The sequence below is a fragment of the Meles meles genome, chromosome 8 (assembly GCF_922984935.1).
Source record: "Meles meles chromosome 8, mMelMel3.1 paternal haplotype, whole genome shotgun sequence".
In the NCBI taxonomy this organism is placed as follows: Eukaryota; Metazoa; Chordata; class Mammalia; order Carnivora; family Mustelidae; genus Meles; species Meles meles.
The window spans coordinates 105,295,906-105,314,525 of NC_060073.1; the positions used below are offsets into that span (position 1 = coordinate 105,295,906).

The window sequence follows — 18,620 nt, forward strand, 5'->3', positions numbered from 1 at the left end:
CCTCACCCAAAGCGGTCCCAACCTCTTCTGAAAAGCCCTCCAGACAGACCTCATCTCTGGTTCTCCTCCTCAAACCAATCTCACGGTCGCTGGGCCCCCCAGCAACCCCACGCTGCTCACAATCCATTCTCCTGTCCACGTGTAGAGCCCCCATGAGCTCCCTGCGCTATCCGCTATCCCGGGAATCCTGGCCCCCACCCAGCTCAGATGCCGGCTCCAGGACAGCTGCCCAGAGCCACACCCAGCCCCCAAATGCAGCCACATGCACGCACACCAATGCACACAATCACAATCGCACAGGCCTGGGGCTGCCCTTCCCTGCCACCCACCTTCCCAGAGGATCCTGCCTGGGCCACGGTGAGTAGCTCCCACCCATTTGAAAAAAACCAAAAAGAAGAAAGAAAGAAGGAACTTTTCTAAAGAAAAAGGGGCTTTTCTGAAAAAAAAAAAAAAACAAACAAAAAAAAAAACAAAAAAAAACAAGCCTTGGAAAGACAGGAGATTCCAATTCCCGCTCTGCCAGAACTTGCTGTGTGACCTTGGACACACCTATTCCCCTCTCTCCGCCTCAGCCTCGTCGTCATTAAGACCGGCTTCTCAGACTGAGAGGTGCAAGGCCTCACCAGAAATATGGTGCATTTTCCTATAGCTTTGTCATAGATCAACAACACGAAATCCAATTTATACATTAAAACAAATGCTGTGTTATCAAAGAAAAGCAAAATTAACAAGAACTTAAAGTAAAGCCTTTGAGACTGCAAGCAAAGTTCTTCAGGGCACCAGACCCTGGAGCTACAGGTCACTAAGACGCCCCCTGGAAGTAGAAAAGCTGGAGAAGGCCAGGCCCTTCCAAGCCGCACCCCCTCCCCGCCCCGGAGCTGGCCTGCTTGCGCCCTGGCAGAGACTCTGCTGTGGACAGTGGTGCCTCCGCGGCATCCGCTCACCAGCCTCTCCATCTCCTGCTCCCAGAGCCGTTCTTGGCGCTGGCGCCGGTGGTACTCCAGGAGGTCGTCCTCATTGTCACTGATCTCCGTGATGCTATTTTTCCGCTCCCGAGTGACAGGCACCCGCAAGTCCCCACTGGACAGCTTCCTCTGGGTGCGGGGGCTCTGGCGGGGCGAAGCCCCTGTCAGAGAGCCCAGACTGTAGGCTGGGCTCAGCCTGCCACTGAAGCTGCCCTTGCGGGGTGCCAGAGACTCCCCAAGCGTGGGTGAGGGGCTCCGTGTCCTCCGGCCCCGAGTCCCCAGGGTCAGTGAGAAGTCCTCCGGCGAGGCCCCGTGGGCGGCCCAGCGCCGGGGCCGGGGACTGTCTGCTACTTCTCGGGGGAGCTTGGGATCTGCAGCCGTTCTGGTGGGCATGGGGGAGAGTGCCCGTCGGGACAGAGAGGGGCTCAGCGGAGGGAGCTCTCGCATACTGTCCAGGCCGCGCCGGCCCAGGCGGGGACTCTCGGGAGGCTGCAGGGTGCGGGCGGCTGACCCGTCGGAAAAGGTTCGGCCCACCAGCTGGCGCGAGGGGCTGGTTGTCAACACCCGCTCGGTGCCCGGCAGCTCACGGAAAGGGCTGGGAGGGCGGTCCTGGAGTGTGCCAATCTTGTTTCGGGGAGCAGGGACTGGAGGCTGGAACTTGGGGCTGCCAGGAATGCTGGTGGGTTGGCTTCGGGCACTGGAAGCCGGGTACTCACTCAGGCTGATGGCCACCACGGGCAGCTGTCCTCCCAGCCGGGGGCTCTCGGTGGCTCTGCGGGCCTCCGCCAAGACAGTGGCTGCAGGGCTGTCTGTCAGCAGACCTCGGAGGCCAGGACTCGGAGGCCTCTCATGGCCCCCCTTCCTGCCCAACCTGGGGCTCTCAGAGGTGCGGGCACCGCTCGGCCGGGATTGTGGGGGCTGCAGGGCCAGATGGTAGCTGGAGGAACGGGCGGGAACCAGCGGGGGCATGGAAGGTGCTGGCTCCTGCCCGCTGGGTGAGTGGCTGGCGCAGCTTCCACTGCTGGCCGGTGAGGAGAGTGGAGAGAAGGCTGGAGAGGTGTTCTCATAGCTGGAGCCCACAGACATGGCGCCAGGGCTGGTTGGGGGGGACAGCAAGTAGCGCCCACCATTAGCCATGGGCGACAGTGGGGAAGTCGTGGCAGGCTTCTTGCCAGCAGCTCCAGGCTCCTCTAGCACCAGTGAATCCATGATCTCCTGCAGGTCCTTCTCAATAGAGCTCACCAGCGAACTGTGGCTGGCACAGGCGGAGGGTCCCCGGGTTGCAGGCTGTGGGGCGTGGTTCCCATTCACCAGGCTTTCGGACTCTGCTGGTGAGAAATGCAAAGATGCCTCAGGCCCTGCTTCCACTCTGGAGAACTACAGGTGCACAAGTATGAGGGCGCTCTCTGGCCTTGTCCTAGCAGGGGCCGGGAAGCCAGGTGATCTGGGTGCTTCTCTGCCCCTGGCCTGCTGGGCAGCCTTAGATCACCTGCCCTCAGTTCCCCTTTCTATAGAGGAAGGGAATGGGGGCTGTTCTGCCTGACTCACAGCAGGGTTGCTAACAATGCCAGGCACTCCTAGGCCTGGTGGTGGTGGGCTCACCCCAAGATGAGGGTCCTCCCTGCCTTGGTTTCTCCCGCCTCCCATCCCTCTCCTTCAGGAAGAGCAGACAGACATTCTGTAAAGGGGCCGGGGGCATGCTGTGGAGCTGGCCAGAAGTCTGGGGTGGGGGGATCCAGTCTAATAGGACACAAGGGCCTCCCAGCACAGCAGCGGAAACCCAGGGAAAAACACAAACCGAACCTCCAGCGCTGGGCAGGAGGCGTGCCCCACACCCCTCTGTGCAGTCGGAGGGGAAGCCAGGCTGGCCAGCAGATCAGTGCCTCCAATTATCAGCCCATTGAGCCACGCCAGCAGGAGACTGCCTTTGCCCCGCCCCAGGCCTCGCCAACCAACCAGAAGTCCCTGGAACCGCTGCCCCGGAAAGTGGGAGTGGCATGATGAGGCGCGGGTGAGAGTCCGGTAAAGCCAGCCAGAGTGTGGACTGGGAACCCAGGCTCCCAAGGGGCTCACCTGACAGCCACAGGTCACACAGGTGGACACCTGTCCCATTACCACACTGACATCTGCCATCCCACAGCCCTCTGAATGCCCGTGCAGAGTTTTGGGTGCTGGGCTCACTGGCGGCCTCCTGGTCCATCCAGCCCCACCCCCTAGGCAGCTGGGTTCAGGGGCGCTGGTCCCCCCGCAACAAGCACCAAGTCTCTGGGCTTCGACAATTCACACACCGACTGCAGCCGGTCTGCTGGGCCATCGGCTGGCTTGGTCTGGGGAGGGGCAGGGCCCACAGACCTAATCACCAGCAGGTGGGACCCACCAGCACCTGCAAGGGTTATACCTAAGGCTTTCTTCCTCCCCCTAAGACCACTGTCAAGGGTGAGGTTCCCGGTGGTGACACAAGAGGCACCTAGTGGTTAGGGTCCCAGACACTGAGGTGGCATCTTCCCGGGCAGTGGGGCTGGCAGAGCCCTCTGTCCCTTTGGGCACATGATTCCCCAATCCCAGCCAAGCAGCACTTCTTGGATCTCTCCCAGTAGCCAGACTGCCTGGCATCCTCCTCCAGTGGCCCAATGGCAGGTGGCAGCAAGCCCAGATCGTGGGTATTGTCCTGCCCTGACACCACAAGCATGGCTGGAAGGGGCAGGGAGGAGGACAGTCCAGGAGGACCGCCAACCCGACCCCCGGCCCCAACTGGGCGTCTACCTGAGCCAGGACTGTAGGGGGGCCCTGGGGCCCGGCCCCCTGCCGGAATCATGCTCTTCATCCACTTGGCTTCGGCTGGGTGGTTAAAGCGGAGGAAGGTGGACTGGCCCAGGCACAACATACAGCCTACAGAGAAAGCAAATGCTGAGAAGGGCAGGCAGGGCTGAGGCAGCCGACACCCCGAAGCACTAGCGGGCTCCGAAGAGCCCCGCCCCCCGCACTGTGCCTTCCACAGCGGCAGCGTGGAAAGAGCACTGGTGTGTGAGTCCCACGTCCTAACTCTCGTTGCTAGTGGTGAGATCTTTGGGTGAAGTCACATTCCCCTCCGAGTCTGGTTCTCTCCGTAGAGAAACCAGGACAGTACCACGGACCTTGCAGAGTTAGTAAGACAATGGATGAGAGGGTGTCCTGGGAACAGAGGTTCTTCAGAGAACACAGACGCCCACGTCCCCCCTAAGCTGTATCAATGATCCATCCATCTGCCCCTTGGGTGGAAAAGTCAGTCTGAGAGGCAGCAATTTCCAGGATCAAGAAAAGCTCTGAGACAGGGGACAGTTAGATGCCCCCCCGGAGGAACCAGAATTTGCTTCCTGGCTCCCACTCCTTATCACCCTCCTCATCATTGCGCGGCCTGCGGAGAGCCATCACCCTCCTTCTCTCGGACAAAGCACCCTCTGGCCTGACATCTTCCCGCTCCTTGGTCTTCTCTGGAATCCAGCCAAGCCGAGGGCCAATGGGCCCTGCCTCAGCCAAGCACATTCCCAGGCAGCAGACACAAGCCCAGTCCTGCCCAGTAAGTGTGACTCCATGGAGAGGGGAGGGTGTGTGGGCGCCAAAAATGTAGCCAGGGGCACCAAGAGTGTGCGCAGCAGCAGGTGTGCCCACGGGCACCTGAGCCGGGCTCACGGCACCCCTCCTCCTGGCCACGCGACAGGATTCTGCAAAAGATGCTGTGTTGGGAGACACCAGAGCCCAGGGCCCTCTAATAACCACCCTCCCAACTTGTCCACACCCATGCCCCCAGCCTATTGACCCAATCTGGTGCCACTTGGCACCCCCGAAGCTTCATGCCAGTCGGAGCTAAGACTGGCAGGGAAGTCTACATTCCTGGACGCTGAGACAGTTCAGCTCAGGCAAGCCACGAGGGCAAGGGGCATCCAGGCCACGTGGAGATCGTGGCAGGGCCCCCCACTGAGAAGCTCAGGAGCCCGCCCTCGCTGTCAGGGAAGGGGCTAGCCCGCTGAGCAGTCCCCAGCACATAACCGGAGTGGGCAAAGCCACCCACCGCCCCGGCACGCCCAGAGACTCTCCCAAGCCGGCGGGCACCAACAATTCTAAAGACTGCTGGGTGGTTAGGCCAGAGGGGAGCCTTCCCCACCAAGCCGCCAATCAGAGGAGCTGATTCCAGAGTAATCATAACCGGAATAAATAATAGCCAACCACACTTACACCTAATTACAACCACAGCTGTTTCAGAAAGAGCCCTTCTGGCCCCTCCCCCTCCTTTCAGCCCTTTAACAAGCTAATTAATAACGAGTTCGCAGGGTCCAGACAGACCCAGTCAATTCTAGATTGATGGGGGTGAGGAGGGGTGAGGAGGGGTGGGGTGGGGAAGGATATGGGAGCCTGATCACACAGCCCAGTCTGGACTGAGGTGGGGAGTCTGAGTGGATTCCAGCCCATCCTGCCAGGCCCACCCAAGGAGGTGGTGGGCACCCAGGGACCCTCAGTCCTGGCTTACAGCTGAGAGCTCCCCGCCCCCTCTTCTGCCCCTCAGCCTCCCGCACTGAGGGGGTGTGGCCTGGCTGCCTCAGGCTATAAATAGGTGATGCCAGGCAGCAGAGCTCGATCTGTATTAATAGAGCGGGCAGGAGGGCAACAGGCCTCAGAGCAGCTCCCTCCTGCCCAAATTAACTTTCTATTTGAACTCAGGGCCCCAGGCGTGGCCCCAACTCCTGCCCCAAGGGCCTGCCTGGCCTGTTTCTGGGAGGAAACCTCCTTGGTCCACTCCTGCCCGGCACCCCCAAGGGCCAGCCACTCGGGGAACCCCAAGAACCTCTCCTCCCCGTCAAAGTTGTGGTCCGAGCCGCCATCCCCAAAGGGCCCAGCTGTGTGTGTGCAGGTGGGTGGGTGAGAAGCTGCAAACCTGGTTGGGGGGGTGGAAACCAGGGCAAAGGAGAGGGCGGATCCTATCTCTGAGAGACACGGAGGGGAAACACCACACACAAACACGCTCTCCTGCAAGCTCGCACACATACCCGCGGCCAGAAACACCCAGAGAGGCAACCGGCTCCCGCGCTCGCGGACTGACAGGCACGGCTCAGCCGCCACACAAACGGAATGGACCGGCCACAGGGAGGCTGGGGTGTGGGGAGACGCGAGGAAGGGCCCCCGCCCTTCCATCAGAGACCCCTCTGGGCCCCAGCACGGGCTTCCCCATCCCCACCAGGACCCCTCTACCCCTTCCGGAGGCGGGTCCACGGAGAGGACTTCCGAGCGCGGAGGGAAGGCGAGGTCTGGCCGGCCGAGGGGTGGCCCCGAGCCCAGACCTCCCACTCACATGTTCAGGGCACACATGCCATCGAGTCTCACCGCCCCCCCAGCTCCCCCAGGTGAGCCGGACCCCCCCCGCCCGCGGTCGAGTCCCCGCACCGCAGCCCGCAGACGCCCCTCCCAGCCCCCCGCCCCAGCCCCTCGGCGCCCGCGGCCCGGGAGCTGCGGCCGGCCGGGCGGAGCACTCACCGGCGAGCCGGACCTCCGCAGCGCCGGCCCCCGCTAGCTCGGGCCCTCGGGGCTCCCCGCCCGCCCCGGGCCTGCGAGGGGGCGGGCCGACCTCCCGCGCCGCAGGCCCCGGGCTCGGAGCAGCCTGCCGCCCGGCAGCCAGCAGCCGCCAGGGCCCGGGGAGGGGCGGGCCGGCCACCGGCGGGGGAAGGGAGCCAGGGAGGGAGGGACAAAGGAGAGGAGGAGGGGAAGAGGAAGTGATGGAGGAGAGGAGAGGGGAGCGGGATGGAGAGGGCGGGGCGGGAGGGTGCGGGCGGCCAGCCGCCGGGGACTCCGGGGCGGGGGGGTGTGCGGGAGCAGAAGTGAGACCGAGGAAAGGTGCGGGGGAGGTGACGGAAGGAAAGGAAGAGGTAAGTGGAGGCCGGAGCGTGAAGCGTCGTGGGAAGGCAGGAGTGAGGAGAAGCAGGGTCTCACTGAGAGCCCTCTGGGGCTGGCCTCCCAAGAGGCCTGCGAAGGGGCCAGCCCCTAACCTGCTGGCTGGTCACCTGGGGCCAATCACACCCTCTGGCCTCAGATCCCTTGTCTACCAATGAGGAGGTTGTCCTCATTGACAGCAAAGGTTAAGCTCTGACATTCCATGGCTCCCAGGGCTCCAGCTAGGTCACTAGGTTCAGCTCCTGCCCTCCCTGGGGCACTGTGACAAGGTCACTCCTGGGCTGGGAGTTCAGGCCTAGGCTGGACAGCACTGAGCCTTGCTCCCGTCTCCATCCTAAACACTTCCTCTTCTGCCCCTGCTCCCCACACCCCCAGCAGCTCAGCTCAGCTCCCCGCCCCCAACCCCTACCACCAGTTGTGCTAGTCTCCTACAAGAGCTCTCCCACCCCAGTGAGGCACCCTCCCACCCAGAAAACACAGTGCCACCTGCCTCTGGAGCCCCCAGGGGCACCGACCACCAGCCCGAGGCCCCAGAGAGTTCATCATCTTCCATAAACCTGCCCTCTGGACACCAGAACCTTAAGGGACACACTGTCTCAGACGTACTCTACATGCTCAGGGCTGCCACGCCTCACACACACCAACACACGGACACCACACCTCGGCTGTGCACACCGACTCACACAAACACACCGTCTCTGACACGTGCTCATTCTCACCCCCATAACACCCCTCTTGGTTACACGCTCATTCAGGCACAGACATCCTTTCACTCAGTCCCTGGAGAGACTCTGGAATCAAAAGCCAACTTCCTTAGAGAAAAAAATCATTTCTCCACCCTTGCTAAACACCTACCCACACTGCCATACTCCACACACGCTCACACGCGCACGCGCACATGTATTTCACTCTCCTGAAGGAAAATGGGAGAACCATGTAGGGTTAAATGCAAAATAGGGGGAGGCCTTAAAAAAAAAAATCTGCTCAGGAAGAATGATTCATCGGTCTGGAAACTGTGACAGCCAGCTGGACAGACCCAGACAGACACGGAGGATACCCGCCAGTGAGAAATAGGGCAGGAGGCAGGCACAAAGAAGGGAGCAGCTAGGAGCCTTTGCTTTTTCTCTCCTTCTTTTGATCTTTATCTTCTAGCAGAGCACGGTTGGGAGCTTCACTCCCATTTCACAGAAGGAATAACTGAGAATTGGGTGGGAGAGGAAGAGGCCCAGTGTCCAGGATCCCAGAGGGAGCCGGCTGGATTACCCAGGAAGCCAGGCTCCCCGGCCACATTCCAGGGAGCTCCCTCGCTTCTGGCCTTCACACAAGCCCCTACCCACCAATGAAGGGCTTAGGGAGTGAAGGAGACGTGGAGACCAGGCTGGCAGCGAATGCTGGGAGTGGACGGGGACCTACTGTCTAGACAGCCTGGGCCCCGATCTGTGTGGCTTTCTGGGTCCTCCCCTGCTCCGTCCCCTCCCGGAGCTTTCATGTGGTCTGGCGCTGTGGTCCCAGGGTGGGGCAGCCTCAGCCCGGTTGAGATTCCTTCTTATTTCCTTGCTCACATTCCCATCTCCAGCTCTTGCTCCGTAGAGAAGAGGGCAGTACGAGGTGTGCCAGAAAACCGGGGTACGGAGGTGGAATCGGGCTTGTCCTCGCCTCCCTCCCATCACGCTGCCGTGTCCATGGCTTTAGTGAGAGCCAAAGGCCGGCTTCTGCTTTCTGCCTGTCCCCCTCACCCCCAGGCCCCGGCAAGGTCCTGCTGGAAGAGCCTGTCACCGCCATCTCTACTCCTCCTGACATGTGCCTGTCCATGTTGCCTCTGGCTGGCACAATGCCCAGAATGACGCACCTATGGACGGCCTGGCCCAGCCAGAACGGGCTTCTTGTTCTTTGTAGGGTAGCCCTCTGTTTTCAAAGAGGAGGGTTCTCCTATGCGCCTGGGTCGGGAACGAGACAGGGAACCCGATCCTGTTGTCCGTATGCCCACAGACAGGCCCGGGGCCAGCGAGTTCTCAGATCCACCTGGAACTACGTACATGGACACTCTGGTACCATCAGTCCTGAGTTCACCCCGGGCCCCCACGTGAACACGCTGATCCATAAACACAAGGAAAGGCACAAACAGCGATACACAAGCCCCGAGTCACAAACACATCCGGAGATATATAAACACACTCCAGTTACACAGACGCACAGAGATAGCCCACGCACACCACCGCCCCCCCACAGCCACCCAGTTTCCAGGGAAACGCACTCCCAAGAATGTCCGGAGTGGGGCCAGGCAGGGCTGGGCTTGGTGCCTTACTCCAGAGATGAGACAAGGAAAGCCTCAGCTCCCGGGAGCCCAGGGGAGGGGGAGTGCTAGGGAGAAGAACACCCGTTCCTTTGTGCCTCTGCCTACCCCTCCTGGGGCTGCCAAGCTCCTGAGACAGGCAAGCCCAGACAAGGAGGCTGTGGGAGTGGGACGGAGCAAAAGGGAAGGGGGTTTAGGGTCAGAAGAGAGTGGGAGGGTACATACTTGGCAGGGTGGGCCCTTGGCTGGGGAAGAGTTAGGGGTCACCGGGGCCACAGGAAATGCCTAAGAATTCCATCTTGACCCAGGCGCTCCCTCTTCTCAGGGAGCTAGAGGATGCTCTGGGCAGACTGCCCAAGAGGGCCCTTCAGAGCATCCGTTCCTGCACCCCGCTCACAACACACGTGTTCGGACCCCTGAATTCGAGGGAGGGATCTGGGGCTGGGGGAGTGAGCTCTGGGCTCTCTCTCCAGCCTCCTTTGAACTCTGCCCCTCCCTCTCCCTGCTGCCAGACCAGCTCACTTCCACACAGCCAACCTTGGGGAAGATGGTCTCTGGGAGGTTGAAAGGGACTGTCAGGAACCAGACTGGCATCACAGCCAAAGCCCCAATTTGTGGGGGTCCCTCCCCTCAGTTGGAGGTGGAGAACTTGAGGCCCTAGAAGAGGCAAGGGCCTGCCGCTGCTGCTGGTGGACCTGGGTCCCTGAAGCCACGTGGCCCCCTCACACTCCCAAGAGCAGGAAGAAAGGAGTAGGGCCAGATTGGGTCTCCTGGATCAGCTGTGAAGGGAGCGGCATCTAAAGAGAGTTTAAGGGCTATGAACAGAAGGACAGAGGGAAACAAAGGAATGAGGGGGATTTCCACTGCCGAGGAGCTTTCAGCCACTCAGAGTCAGGCTTGGCCCACAGCTGCCAACCTCACATCAACCCCACCTCTGCCCCCCACCCCAGGCCTGCTTTCCTCACTCCCCTAATGTGACGATTCAGTGCATAAATGGATGCCCAGGGCAGACACACCTGGTCTGTCAAAGCACCACCTGGGCTGACCCCTGAACTGCCCAGTCACAAGAATAAGGGGCCCGGTTTTCAGAGCCACCTGACACAATAGAGTGGCCTGTGGCTTTTGGGGACAGGGTGCTAACCGTATTCATGACCTCAGAGCTACTGTGGACGGTGTTTTAACGGAGCGCCCATGTCCTCAGTCTCACCTTTGCTCCATCCCTGTCCGGAGGGAACAGCCTCCTTCCCCACTTCCCCGCCTCTTTTCAGAGTGACCCCCCCTCTTGGCATCAGGAAACAACCCCGTGGTCGTCCTGTCGCTCCAACTGCCCTCCCTTAACCCTCTCACTAATGACCTAACCGCTGCACCACTCGGCCTGCCCTTTGAATGAGGTCACCAGGACGTCTCCCCTCCCTGCCAAGAGGTGACCCGAGAAGAAAAGCAGGCTGAAGACAAATCGGGATCCTAGAGGAGTTGGGGGTGTTCTTGAGGCACATGGAGAGGCCCCTGAGCCTCTCACTAGCTCTGTGTTACCATGGCAACCGCCACAGCAGGCGCGCCCCCCCCCCCCACCAACGCCCCAGCCCAGGCTTTTCAACGGAGACCGTAGCCTCCTCCGCCTCCCGCTGGGGGCAGCACACCTTACCCTGAGTGAGCCGGGTGGGCTGCCGGACAGGGAGCCCATCGACACTGCAGACGTTGCCACAAGGGTAGAGGGTGAGGGTGCCCCGCACGTTCTCAATGTAGCAGTGCTCTGGGGCCAGTCCGGGACCCTGCAGGGAGATGTCCCTGGCCGCGGAGCCAATCACCGTCTTCCCTGAAGACAGAGGGCAAACTGAGTCCCAGGCTGGGCCAGGAGGGCGGCCAAGGAGACAGAAGCCCACCTCCTCCTTCACAAAGGATTGCTGCCCACCACCGGCCACCCTTTTGGGGCCCCTTTGGTGTCCCCCTTTGGTGGAGAAGGTCAGTGGGAGAAGCTCTCGCCAGGCAGAGAAAACTGGCTCACAGATGGGGGAACCCAGAGGACACAGAGCGGCCAGGCTCTACCGACAGAGAAGGGGAACTTCTTTCCTGCAGACCTTCCTTTAATCCCTCCACCTCCTCGTCCCCAAGTCCTCTTCCTCCTTCATCCTGCTCTTCTGCCCATCTCTTCTCCCCCCCTTCTGCACCTGCACCCCTTGCTCTCCCTGGCTCCCCTCCGTGCTAAGGCTTACACAGCTCTCCCCCTGGCAGAGCCCCTGGGACTGGTATTTGGAGAATGTGGGGAATGTAGAATCACCCAGGCAACAAGTGCAGCCGGGGAGAACAGAGGAGGCCGAGGAGGCCGAGGAGGCCAGGCAGAAGCCAGCGGAAGGGGGCCGTGCCAGGGCCTTATCTCAGGAGGTCGCTCCCCCCACCTCCCAGCCCTCCACGCCTCACAGGTAGCTGCTCCCACGCCAGGCATCGGCCTGGAATGGGGCCCCTTCCTTCTTGGCCACACTGGTTGCTAAGAGCAATGGGCTCTCCTGTTTCAGTGCTCTCCTCCTTGTTTCTAAACTGATCTTTAATCCCAGTCATGGAGCCAGATGCTCTACCAAAGGGGGCCAGGCAGTCCGGGGAGGCCAGGACGAGGGGGGCGAGCTGGTGGCGCGGCCTCACATCTGGGGGAGGCGAACACGGCTGACAACGGGCAGAAGGGCTCCCGCGCGTGCCTGGGATCCAGGGCAGGAATGAGGAATGTCTTTAAGGACAGAGGGGTGGCGGGGTGGAGGGGCCGCCCCCCCCCCAGACTTACCTTCCTCCAGAGGCAGAAGGGTGATGGCTGTGCTGAGCCGCCCACTGCCCAGGCTCACCAGATGTGGTTTGTCCGTCTGCACTTTCAGCCCCTTGCCTGTCTCAATCAAGTCCAAGGGCCCCTTCTGCAGGTGGTGGGGGTGAGGGATGAGCATCATGAGAGCCCTCAGGCCAGAACCCCGAGCACCCCGAGTCCCCGTCACACCGGCACTCCCGCAGGCACCTGCCCTCTCCAAAGGGCTCTGAGGGTGTCGAAAGGCTCAGCCCAAAATCTTGCATGGAGCATTATGACACTAAATTGAAATGAGATCTGAATCTAGGCCACTAACTCGTCCCACTGGATTTCTCTCAAGCCTTGGCTTAACTGCCCCCTTTGTCTATTAAGACAGAAAAAAGGAGAAAGTGAGAGGAGCAGGTGGGTGCTGGAGAGGAGAAGGGGCCAATGCAGACTTGTCCCTGTAGACTTGTCGGTGGCCATCCCCTTGGCCACTGCTCGCCTCCGCGAAACTGAATCACAGTGGAGGACCGAGCCTGGGATCCAGGAGAGGGACACAGCCCGGGGTCAGTCTGTAAACCGGCTCCTGACTTCCAAAGGGTATATTCTGGGTGAACCAATTAACCTGATTCAGATAAAGACTCAGCTGTTAATAGGCTTGGGACCTGGGGAAGGGCGGAGAGGAGTGGCTGCTCTCATCCCTGGGCTGGGGCCACCGGCCCGAGAGGAGCCAAACCCACCCTCTCCAACAGCCCTCTTGCCACTTGGCCTTGACCTGCTCACCTTGACCATTGCTTGGGTCTTGCATCCGGGGCCTCCCTGGTTCCTGTTAAGAGCTTCCATGGTCCTGGAGCTCCACGGCTCCTGGGGACACAGCAGAAGGCAGGTGTTGGTGGGGAGGCCAGGGTGGAGAGAGAAAGCAATAGGGTCTGGGGCCATGCCCCCAGGGGCAGGGGCGGTACCAGTCACCTTCATTCCCAGCAGACTCACGCAGAGGAAAAAGTGGAAGCAGCTCAGGGGCAGACACCCAGCACACCAGTCCTCACCCTTGCCACCATTAGCCAAAGACCCCTAGAGGCCCCGCCTGTATGTCTATGCTTTCTTGCCTCAGACACCCAGGAGCTAGGCTTCCATGGCAGAGACGTCTGGAGCCAGAGGTAAGGTGGGGGAAATCTACCTCAGTCAGGGAAGCCGGGGTCCAAGAACTCCCCCGGGGACACTGGTAGCCAGAGACACCCCTCCCAGGTGGGTGACGGGGCTGAGGCACTCCCTTCCTCAGACCCTCTCCGGCCTCTCCCTTTGTCTCTTTTCCCCAGGGGTCTCCACAGGGTGTCTGCTGAAAGGAGATACCACGGGAAGAACTCAGCCATTCCCGCCTTCTGTATGTCTCAACTCCTACACCTTCTCTTCCCCAGAAAGCAGCCTCACTCCCAGACAATCAGCGAAAAACCCCTCAGTGGTGACTAATAACAGGAGTACAGTTTTCTAGGGTTCTTCATCTGATCTGGTGTGGTAGGAAGCTTAGGTCTTTAGAACCAAGGGTAGAGTAGATTCGAGAGCCAGAACTGAAGCTCTTTCCATGCATCCCTTTCTCCCTCGCACACGGTTTTGGGTACGAATGTGGGCCTGTGTGCCTGTCCCTTGATCATCTTGTTAAGGTGACAAGCTTCCCATTTGCTGCTGACATGGGGCTGGGGATGACGGAGAGAGAGTGGCTCCAGGTGGGAGGGAGACCCAGGAAGGCAGGGTTTCCCTCCACTTTCTCTTCCAACCCTCGACCATGGCCGAGTGACTTAGGAAGTGGGGGCAGGAGCCAGCATTCCAAGGAGTGCCTGACCCCAGCCATGGGGCCCAAGAGCCTCAGCCTTAGAGAGTTACTAATTTTACCCTCCCAGCTTCCACCCTTCCGGACCTGGACGGCATCATGTCCGTCACTGTGTCCACCCAAGCTGGCGGAAGAAAAACCGGAATTCGGCCTGGGGCCCACCCCAGCTTCGCCTGGGAAGAGGGAAGGCAAAGGCAGTTAACCTACACCAAGTTCCAAGCTGGCCTGGCACCTCCCCAGGAGATCTGGCTGTGGGGAAGAATTTCCAGGGTTAGAGCCTGCCTGCTGTCCTGTTTCCTTACACTCAGGGAAAGCCCTCAGCATTCTCCAACGAAAGGGAGGTGAGAGAGTGGGCTGGGAATGGGGAGTTTACATAAAAGAGGGAGTAAGAAAAGAAAACAAAAAAAAATATTGGGGAAGGAAACAGCATCACCATTTGGTGGAAAGAGATTTAGGCTGGGATGCAAGAGCCTTGAATTCTCACCCTGACTTTATGATTTATTAGCTGTGGGATCTTGGACAAGTTACTTAAATTCTCTGGGTGTCAAGTCATTCTTATAAAAGTGGAATAGTGACTTTTTCACAAAAGATTGTCTGGATTCGTGCTTGCCTGTGGCTAAGGGTAGGATGGAGAGTGACTATAAATGGGCACAAGATTTCTTTTTGGGGTGAGGGAATTGTTCTCAAACGAAACTGTAAATATACTCTAAAAAATCATTGAATGTGCACTTTAATTAAGTGAATTTTATGATATATACGTTATACCTCAATAAAACTTTTTTTTTATTTTTTGTATAGATTTTATTTGTTTATTTGACAGAGAGATCACAAGTAGGCAGAGAGGCAGGCTGAGAGAGGGGGAAGCAGGCTCCCCGCTGAGCAGAGAGCCCGATGATGCTGCTGCGGGACTCAATCCCAGGACCCTGAGATCATGACCTGAGCCAAAGGCAGAGGCTTAACCCACGGGGCCACCCAGGCGCCCTATTTTTTTTTTAAAGATTTTATTTACTTGAGAGAGAGCAAGTGAAAGCACAAGTGGGGTGTGGGGAGAGGGAGAGGGAGAGGGAGAAGCAGACTCCCCACCAAGCAGGGAGCCCAAGGCAGGGCTTGATCCTGGAACGGGAGGATCACAACCCAAGCAGAAGGCAGACACCTAACCAACCGAGCCACCCAGGTGCCCCAATAAAACGGTTTCTTTTCTTTTCTTTATTTTAAGATTGGAGATTCAGCTCTTATATTAAATGACACTGTGTGAAGCAAAGCACCATAAACATGCCAGTTATGAGTATGGGTTTCAAGATCTAGAACAAGTCCCTTCCCCTTTTCTATCAAATTCGTCACCATCACCCTATTCATTTATTTGCACCAAAGAATTTCAAGCGGAGATAAAGATCGTAAAGGAATAAGGTTGATGGGGAACAAGACTGATGCGAGGAGAGGAGGGAATAATAATGTGAAGGAGAGGGGGAGACCAGGAGGGGGGTGTGGGGAGAGACGGAGAAGATCGGGAAAGATGTAGAAATCAGCAGGTTCGCGGCCGTGGCCCCAGCTCAGAAACTTAACCCAGGTGAAGTGGAAAGCTACAGCAGACCGACGCGTCCCAGTCGCACCCCGGCGGCGCTTTGACAAAGGGACTGTCCCGCGGCCACCTGGGGGCGCGCTCTCCTCGGACCCCACCCCGGGCCCGGATCGCGAAGCGGCGCTGCGTCCGGGCGCCCTCAGCGGCCAACCCGCTTCCGTGGACAGGGCTACCCACCACCCCCGGCAGTAATTACCCACTCGGAGCGCCCCGCCCGGCCCCGCTGCCAAAAAAAGGCCCCTGCGGCTCAAGGCCGGCTCCCGCGAAGGAGGGACGCGAGGGAGGCGCCGCGGTCAGCCCCGGCTCTCCGGAGCCCTCCCGCACCTCCTGGGGACAGGGCGGCGGAGGCTGGGAGCCGGGAGCCGCCGTGCAACAGGGGGGGGACCCCGTGGCAGGCGAGGCCGGGGCTCCCGCGAGTGACCCCGCTAAGGCCCGGGCCCTCCGGCCTCCTCGCCCAGCGGGGACGCGTGGGCAGCGAGGCCACGCGGGATCAGCCCGTCCCCAGACCTCTCCGCCTCGTGGGTGTCCAGAGTCACCGCTTGGGGTCTTGGCACCCGAACTAGGGGGAAGGTAGGCCCGAGGAAGGGCCAAAAAGGCCTGTAACCAACAGGCGCTGGAGGAAGTCCAGGCTCCAAATCGGGCCCCTGGCCAGAGGTCCCAGGCGAGTCCCCCAGCGGTGCCCCGCTCCTGCGCTCCCCGGAGTCCCGCGGGGCCGCTCCAGCCCTCACCTGTGGCCGGTGGGGCCAGCCGGACCCTCGCCCCAGGCGTCGCATGGCCGTGGCCGGAGGCCTGAGGGGCCGAGCTGGGACCCTCTCCGCCCGCCGCCGCCTTCGCTTTCCCGACACACATCCGCCCTCAAGGAAGGGCGGCCGGCAGGGGAGGGAGTCGGGACGGGAAGGAAACTGAGGCTGGGAGCCCGGAGGGCGGGGGCCGGGGAAGGGCGTGGAAAGGCCGAGTGGGGAGAACTTGAGAAGGGGGGATAGGAGGGCTCAGCGGCGGGACCAGGAGGGTAAGGGGAGACGCAGGATTGGAGGGGCAGGATGGAAGACGGAGACTGAGGGATGGAGAGAAAATGAGAGCTGGGGAGATTGTCAGGAGGGGAAGAAGGTGGGGAACCTCTCCGCGGGACTCAGAGCTGGGTGGAGACGGAGGGACAGCGAGGCGGAGGGCCTGGGGGACAAAGAAGGGGATGGAGAGACGGAGAACACGGAGGTCGTCGAGTAAAGGGGACGACGGCCAGGGGCAGCCCTAGAAGGTACAGAGGGCAGTGGAGGGGGAAACGGAGGGACGGGGAACCAGGGGAAGGGAGGAGCAGGGGGGCTGAGGGCAGCCGGGGCCTGAAGTTGGGGCGGGACCGCAGGGGGGCGGCAGAGGCCCCAGGGGGCAGAGCCAGGAGGAGGCGGGAGAGAGGGGCTCCGGTTCTCCTGGGGGAGAGAAGGGGGTGCTGGCGAGCGCCCCTCTCCGAGGTTGCGGGCGGGGTGGGACTGCCGCCGGGGCGCGGCTCCTCGCTGGCCCGGAGCCTGTGCTGCCCAGGGCCGCCAGGTGGGACAAGGCCGCAGTGTTGGGCCGCCCCGCCCGCCGCGCACGCCGGACAAGCGGCCTTTCTTTGGCCGGGCGGGGAGAAGGAGCCGCTTGTTTACGCGGCCGGGGAAAGGGGCGGCCGCTGCGACACCGCCCGCTCCCCGCGGGGCAGCTGCGGGAAGGGGGGCCCGAGGGTGCACGGGAGGTGCGAGTGTGAGCGGCGGGTGTGCGGACGGGAACTGCGTGAGCGCGGCGGGCCCCGCGTGTGAGCGCCGGCTTGGGGTGCCGGGAGCGCAGCGCGTGCGGACTGCGGGCGGAGGTCCCGGCGTGCGGGAGGCTGCCCCACGCGCGACGGCGGCCGAGACCCGGCGGGCGCGCGCGTGGTGACACGGGGTGGGGCGCGGTGCGTGTCCGCCGCGTGGGATGCCTGACGTGGTGGGGAGCTTGTATTTGTCTGCGGGCGGTCGGATGAGTCAGCCCGGGAGCCTCCGGGACGGTTGAGCTAACGGGCCCAGAATGCAGCCCCGCCCCGGCTCCCTGGGTCCCCAGCCGGGCCGCGCGGTCACCCGCCCGGCCAGGCCCCGGCTCACCCCAGCTCCCGCGGAAGCGTCGGGCGCCTCGGCAACCCCGCGCCGGGCGGCCCCTCCTGGGCCGCGCCACCCCCGGCCCCCAGTCCCCGGCCACCCGCCCGCGCGCACTTCCCCATCCCGGGGGAACCCGGATGGCTGGCTCAGCCCCCGCCTTGGGGAACTCCTTTAGGGATGCGAATCCGGACCCTACGGGTGTGGCAAGAGCCTGGGGCTCCCTCCCCTAAGCGTGCCCCATCCGGCCTCCCGGACCCCTAAAGATGCGGGGCCTCGGAGGAGAGCTGGGGAGACCCGGGACGTGCCTCCCGTCTCCTAAACACACACAGGAGTGTCTCCCGGATTCCCACCGCCTCCGGGCTGGACTCCACACACATTCCTCGTCTATAGACGCGGCCTGGCCGGGGCAGGAGCGGAGTTGGCCCAGGAGAGCCCCCTCGCCCGGCGCAGGGCTCTCTGCCTGCCGTCAGCCGGAGAGTGGGAGGAGTGCGGCGCAGGCGGACGAGACTCCGCGAGTGTCCGCCCGGCCGGCCATCTGGGTGCCCGCAGGAGAGTCTGGATGGGGGCAAGGACCAGCGTCCCTCCGGGGAGGAGCGCGAGGGCCCCCTCTGGCGGCTGCGCGGACAGGGGCTCCGGAGGGCAAAAGCAAGCAGCTGGCAGAAAAGCCGGCTCCCCACAAAACCCCTTTTGGACGCCCCCCACCCCACTACGCTCACCTGGGGCGCCCCCTCCTCCCACACGGTTTCTTCTGGGCCCCCCAGCCCAGAGCTGATCTGAGGGCTCCCGCCAGGCCCTGGGACTTCCCCTTATCCAGTCCCAGCAGCGCAGCCAGCGAGACCCACGGGCCTAGTGGGAGAGAGCGTCCTTACCTCGCGCGGGGAGAGGGGGACACCGGTTCCCTCGCCTTGCGCGGCCGCCGCGGCCTCAGACTCTGGAGGACACTGTTGCTTTTCCCTGGGAGCCCGCTGAGTGGGAGGAGAGCGAGAAGGTCCCGCCCCCCAGTCCCCACCCCCCGTCCCCCGTCCCGTCCTGCCAGGCCAGCCAAAGACGCCCTTGTGGAACTGGAGCCCAAGGTCCCCCCACCCACCCTTTCCCATAGCAGCACCTCCCCCAAGGCCCCCCCACCCCCCTGCCTGCACAGCGCCCGCTTTGTTCCTCTCTGCAGCT

General features: G+C 61.8%; 1 protein-coding gene across 14 annotated transcripts in view; it reads right to left on the reverse strand.

Moving 5' to 3' along the window:
* The window catches only part of PHLDB1 (pleckstrin homology like domain family B member 1), a 45,092-nt gene extending 26,690 nt beyond the window's left edge, over positions 1–18,402 (reverse strand). For 11 of the 14 annotated variants that reach the window (XM_046016921.1, XM_046016920.1, XM_046016919.1 and 8 more), the window contains exons 1-5: positions 12,728–12,808; positions 11,951–12,074; positions 10,823–10,993; positions 3,729–3,854; positions 945–2,293 (exon numbers count right to left, since the gene is read on the reverse strand). In XM_046016921.1, coding sequence (XP_045872877.1) covers positions 945–2,293; positions 3,729–3,854; positions 10,823–10,993; positions 11,951–12,074; positions 12,728–12,787 — 1,830 coding nt within the window. In that variant the 5' untranslated portion in view covers positions 12,788–12,808. Of the gene's footprint in view, positions 1–944; positions 2,294–3,728; positions 3,855–10,822; positions 10,994–11,950; positions 12,075–12,727; positions 12,809–16,076; positions 16,197–18,322 lie in introns of those variants that run through there. The other 3 variants (XM_046016911.1, XM_046016908.1, XM_046016907.1) reach the window with 3 other exon arrangements.
* Positions 18,403–18,620: the final 218 nt, after the last annotated feature.